Source organism: Astatotilapia calliptera, chromosome 20, assembly GCF_900246225.1.
Source record: "Astatotilapia calliptera chromosome 20, fAstCal1.2, whole genome shotgun sequence".
In the NCBI taxonomy this organism is placed as follows: Eukaryota; Metazoa; Chordata; class Actinopteri; order Cichliformes; family Cichlidae; genus Astatotilapia; species Astatotilapia calliptera.
The window spans coordinates 21,018,698-21,024,783 of record NC_039321.1 but is presented as its reverse complement, the minus strand read 5'-3'; the positions used below and the strand labels follow the sequence as shown (position 1 = coordinate 21,024,783).

The 6,086-nt window shown below is 36.8% G+C and overlaps 1 protein-coding gene across 9 annotated transcripts in view; it reads right to left on the bottom strand.

Moving 5' to 3' along the window:
- Window positions 1-3,699, bottom strand: part of cdk11b (cyclin dependent kinase 11B) — a 22,472-nt gene extending 18,773 nt beyond the window's left edge. For 2 of the 9 annotated variants that reach the window (XM_026154193.1, XM_026154199.1), the window contains exons 1-8: window positions 3,638-3,699; window positions 2,785-2,915; window positions 2,329-2,468; window positions 1,629-1,756; window positions 1,398-1,542; window positions 898-1,073; window positions 549-668; window positions 329-427 (exon numbers count right to left, since the gene is read on the bottom strand). In XM_026154193.1, coding sequence (XP_026009978.1) covers window positions 329-427; window positions 549-668; window positions 898-1,073; window positions 1,398-1,542; window positions 1,629-1,756; window positions 2,329-2,468; window positions 2,785-2,895 — 919 coding nt within the window. In that variant the 5' untranslated portion in view covers window positions 2,896-2,915; window positions 3,638-3,699. Of the gene's footprint in view, window positions 1-328; window positions 428-548; window positions 669-897; window positions 1,074-1,397; window positions 1,543-1,628; window positions 1,757-2,328; window positions 2,469-2,784; window positions 2,919-2,996; window positions 3,610-3,637 lie in introns of those variants that run through there. The other 7 variants (XM_026154200.1, XM_026154198.1, XM_026154201.1 and 4 more) reach the window with 7 other exon arrangements.
- Window positions 3,700-6,086: the final 2,387 nt, after the last annotated feature.

Sequence of the window (6,086 nt, the reverse complement as noted above, 5' to 3'; positions counted from 1 at the left end):
GACCACACACTGTCTCCCCACTTTTAAATCACTACTCAAAACTCATCTATTTAGAATTGCATACACCTGATCTGTCTTAGGCCATTTTTACCTTGCTCAGTTTTTATATTTGCTTTTATACTTTTATGACTGTTTATGTCTAAATTTTATCTACCATGTTTGCTATATATGCATTTTTCTTATGTTTTTTATGGTATTGTTTACGTGTTACTGTAAGGTGACCTTGAGGGTCTGAAAGGCGCCTATAAATAAAATGTATTATTATTATTATTATTATTATTATTATTATCTGCTAATTGCTAAATCTGTAGGTTACAATTTAACTCACCCAGGGAGGATTCTGCAGTGCTAGTCTTCCTTTCATTATCACTGATATCCTGCAGATCAGCAAGCAGATCCTTGCTCTCAGGCTTCTCTTCTTTTGATGCTGCAGAAAAGAAAAAAATTTAAAATTAGTATGAGTTACGTTGGAGCCACAATAATCTCTTAATAGTCTCAACAATAACCATTGATTAAAAAAAAAAAAACAAGAACAATTTAAAACTCACATCCGCTTTTCCGTGTTTCACTGTGATCAGACCTTTCTCTGGGAACACGTACTGGACTACGGCTGCGGTGACTTTGTTTTGGCTTGTCATCATATTCCTCAGGTAGCATCCGAGATGGCACTTTAGATGAGAAAAATTAATTAGGTAATCACTGATGCAGGTTTGCCTGACAGGCTGCAGGGTCTAAAAATCCCAATCCATCAAGTCACAGTTTAGCATTTTGAGACATTTGCTTACTTGCTTAAATACATTTGCTTCCCCAGTTACATGAGAATAAAATTATGACTCTTCTTCTGTGTTGAAATTACACAGCTGGGAAAGGACACCATGTTTAGTTACACTCACTGACCTTCTCGTCGAGTCCCTCTTTCTTTGCGTCGCTCTTCAGCCCTCCTCTCCCGGTCTTTTAGCTCTCGTTGTTCTTTCTGCTGTTCCCAGAGCTTTCGGTCACGCTCCCGCTGGCGCTCGAGCTGCTCCAGTCGGTCCCTGTGATCCAAAAAAAACCCAGCAGAGTCCACTGGAGGTCTGTTTGGATAATCCAAAGTTCACTCTTGTCACTGCTTTCTTTGGTTTCTTTAAATGGACAGTAGTTAAGTATTAACTTGAATTATTTATGTTTCATGTCTTTATTTAATAATAAAAAAAACATCACATATAAAATTAGTGTTTTTTTAAAGGATCAAACACATTAGCGCTGACAGGATTTAACATTCTGACATGCAATCAACAAAAGTTCAACAAAACAGATTTTCAAACAAGTTAGCGTTGACAATATCAAAGAGGCAAAATTATCAGAAATTATCTGAACTGACATGAGATTATTTACTTCTGGCCAAAGTTGGTGCTCACCTCTCTCTACGTGAATGAGCTCTGGCCTGTTCCCTTCTTTTCTGCCTTTCCCAGTCTCGCCGGGCTTTGTCCTCTTCCCAGTGACGTTTCCTGCGATCGCTTTCGCGCTCTTTTTCTTTATCTTTGAGTCGTGCATGTTTTCCTGCTGTTTAAGTAACAAACAGACATGAAAAAACAGCCCTAAAAATAAAAATATGTATCTGTAAAACATGTGAAGCAGAGTCTCTGAACCTCCTTCAGCTGAGTGACTGCGATGACGTCTTTTATCTTTTCGCTTCTCCTCTTTTCTGTGGTGAGATTTGTCCTTTCTTGCTATTTGCTGTGGAGGCTTAATTGCTAGTGATTCGTCTTCTTCCCCTCTAAAAGAAACAAAGAAAACATTGTGAGGAGAGTTGCACCAATTCAGAACCAATATCTGTCTAATACCCTTATGGATCATTCCACTAAAAAAATAAAATAAATCTGTTCAGAATTGGCTTTATAACCACTTATAAGCAATAGCAGACTACTTAAAAGTCAATAATCTGCTACTATTTATATTAATTATATTATTTATAGTACTCTGTACTGTATTGTACTATATTTTGCATGTTCATAATTTTTTGCCCTTATGTTGTAATTTTGCATTGCATGTTTAGTGTGTCCTCTGTATTGTTGTGCTGTCCCAACTGATACAGCAAATTTGCTTTGCCGCACAATAACAAAAAAAGCCCAACAACAACAACAACAAAAAAACGTGACCTGAATTAACATTATACAGCAGCTTTAAGCTCTTATAACTTTGTAATAAGTTATTGCTGCTAACCTGCATGCTAGCTGTATGTTATAGTAGCTTCTGCTGGTTATGTATACTAATTTCCACATTTAAAAAAAAGAAGAAAAAGTCATGGATCAGTTTACCCACTCATAATTTCCCCCAACTTCCAAGTACCTGTCCTCCATTGAGTCTTGACGTGCATATGGCGAGTTACGAATTGTTATTTCCATTCTTTGATCCCGAAGTTCTCCTTCCTCCGGAGTGTCTCGTTTGGCTTCCCGATCATCCGCCTGTGAAGCAAGGCCCTTTGAGAACTGGCCAAGACAAGAAATCCAGAATTTGGGGTTAAAGCCTACAAGAAGACAGTGAGTACAAGAGGGCTAACATACAAAAAAAGACCACAACATTTTTGTATTTAGCAACTTCACTAATGTTTAGACAAAATTAATTAGGCTATGTTTCTTAATAAATTCTATATTCCAATCCTAAATTAACATCTGGGTTTTAAGATAAAAATGCTAACATGACAATAACTGAGACCTAAGACATTAATTCACAAATCTGTTTGTTGCATTCTGTGTCAGCATGCATGTGTAACATAGAGTGTATATTAGCTTTTAGATACTTTACATTTTTCTGGCGTTTCGGATCAGTTTTCTCTTGTAATTCTTTTCTGCGTTTCTTCTCTAGTAAGATTTCATCAAGAGTTTTAACTTTCCAGGTGTCTTTTTCGTCCCCCATCGGCGTCTGCTCTCCACCGCCTGCTTTGCAACACAAACACACAGAGGGTTCAGTACTGTCTCCTTAGCTTAGCTTTGTTTGAATCAGAGAAAGGGGCTTACCATTTGTTAATTACTGATTTAATTTACCATTCAACTGAATTAGGATCAACGCTTCAGAATCCCACCCCCGTCTTTGCTTTGGACAACTACTAATAAAAAACTGATTACGGCTTTTGAAATAATTAAATAAAGTAACGGAAGACAATGAAAGACTTGCGGATTTCCAATTTTAGCCGGTGGACATAACATACACTGTGTACACGCTGTTTAATGCCCTGGTGCAGTGTGTCGGAGAGTTCAAGTGTTGCTCAGCCGTCAGTCATTTTTACCACTTTCATATATCAGAGACGCCAACCAAGTGTAGTTAGACACGTACAGGTCGCCACCAAAAATAAAATACCCAATATTAAGTTTATATATACATAGAGCAACAGTCGAAAAGCGACTTCTTGCTAAATCGGCTGACTAAAGCGGTGGATGCTAACAAGCTAGCTACTAAACGTTAGTTAGCGAAAGCTAACATGGGGAATCACTGCTAAACAACTTCAACAGCTAATAAGATGGTGTTGAAAGAAACTACTCATATTGCCAATAATGTTAATCAATTACACACATATAGGCGTGTGCATATCTAAAACTGAAAGCATAAATGCAGTTAACTTTAAAATTATTGACCGAGCGAATGAAATGGTCAAACAAACCTGAAATATGCGCAGCGGTATTATGGCACACCGGAAGTTACAACGCGCTGGTAACGTATGTAATACTTCCGGTGTAAAACAACAAGGTCAAATATAATATAATATAATATAATATAATATAATATAATATAATATAATATAATATAATATAATATAATATAATATAATATAATATAATATCACAAATCTTTATTGTAAGAATTAAATGTAAAAACTAAAGAAAGAATTCTGGTGGCTTATTTCCCAGGCTGTCTTGCAATTATAAAACAAAGTTGTATTTCAATAATAGATAGTGAAAAACAGGTGTCATTTTAAATGTCTATAAATAGCGTAAAACTAATGAAAATACAGTTAAAAGTCCAAAATGCATGCCCTCCTTCACTTTTTACAGTGCTGTACAGTGGGCCAGAAGGGAGGGAGTGCAGGTCTTTTTTGATTATAAGTGCAGATATAACATCTATTTGTGCACGGAAGATCTTAGCATCTTACCAAAGTCACAGAGGGTCGGGGAGGGGGGCTTAAAAGCACCTTGCTGATGTAAGGTCATCGGCAGAGTAGAGCATAGAGAAGTTAACATATAATATTTGTCAAAGAAAACTACATTAAACGCTTTCTTCTCAGAGTGGAGTACATGCCTCAAAATGAGTGATTGCTGAATTTATTCATACTACAGACACCAGAGGGAGCTGTTATTCCAACTCCATCAAACTGGATCACTAACATTCTTTGCAGTGTAGCCAAAGAAAAGACAACAAAAGACATCAAATCGAGTTTTCACTGGCACAGGGGAGTATCATGAGCATCATCATTAACATTTTTAGTTCATATGTAGCCTACTATCTGCACAGGATGAAACCATAATGAACCACACTGGGGTTTATAACTGAGATAGAGTCATATAATGAGGTGAAAAAAGAAGAGCAAGATTACAGCAGAATTTATGACAGACTGACATGTACTATGGCCAAGTTATCATAGGACGCAGGGCTTTTGATCTCTGGCTTAAATTTAAAAGTGCCAGCACAGGATAGACACCTTACCTTTTGGTGGTATTGCATTCTGGGCAAAAGGGATTTTTGTGGGTTACAACAAAAACAGTCCAAATGTTTAGGCTGGTTAAGTTTTTGACTCAAAACAGTGAGGAAAGGCAAATGCAAACTGATAAGACACATGTGGATGATGACATACAGGTGAGGGGGTGATCAAAGGTTAACAGGGGAAAGTCACAGTTCACAAAAATAGTATATAGCTTTGCTGCTTATTGAATAAAAACAAAGAACTTAGAGTGCTTTTATTTTTATTTTAGTAGAGACTCAAAACTTAGAACAGAAAGCTGCTGGGGTTTGGAAAAGAATTGAATAAATATTTAAAATATACTTTGACACATGCAAAGGGGGGGCTTGAACACCTGTCCCTTTCCTGGTAGGTGCCCAAAGTGCCCTTTTGTTGACGCAATTTTTTTAAATGTGTGTGCGTGCAGAGTCCTGTCTGTGCCCCTCAACAATAATATTTAACTATTAATCAGTTTTGCTAAATAAAACAATCTGGCTTGTACTACTCATATGGGCGATTGTGGCTCAAGAGTTGGCAGTTCGTCTTGTAATCGGAAGATTGCCAGTTCGAGCCCAGGTTGTTGGTGCCAGGTTAAAATTGCCTCCAGTTATTACCTGGGTAGAACTAGCCATCCTCATTACTCCAGTTTGCAATTAATTTACTTAAGTTTGACATCATGTTTCTATTTAGAGACCTGCTATTGTATCCATTCACGTTGATAAGAATAATTTTCTGTTCACAGACTTCTATCAACACCATGATCCAATGTCCCATTCCATCGCTTTTATGATCAATAACCTTCCCTGCAAATTTGTTAATTAAAATCATCACTCCTGCTGAGTGAGTAGTACCATGCGAATAAAGAATACTTTCTGATGTTTCCAAAATGTTTCCTCTTCCTTACTAGAATGTGTTTCTTGTAAAAAAAAAAAAAAAAGAATGTTTACATATATATATATATATATATATATATATATATATATATATATATATATATATATATATATATATATATATATATATATATATATACACACACACACACACACACACACACACACACACACACACACACACACACATATATACATACATACATTTTTTTAGTTAACTTGCAGTGACTTTTTCAAGTGCATCTCACGGATCAATTCTTTTACTGTCTATTATTGCATAACCCTCCTTCAGGAATGCTCTTCTGCCGTTGTTTCGAGCTTCCTGCACCTTGGGCCACAGCTTGATCCGAGCTTCACGGTCTTCTTTGGAGAAGTCCTCTTTAAATTTTATGTTCAGTTCTTTGCAGACCCTGGCCTCTATGGATTTCTTCCATACTTCATCCCTAGCTGTCCTCATGCTGAACTGTATGATGATTGGTCTTGGCACCTTGTTGCTCACAGCA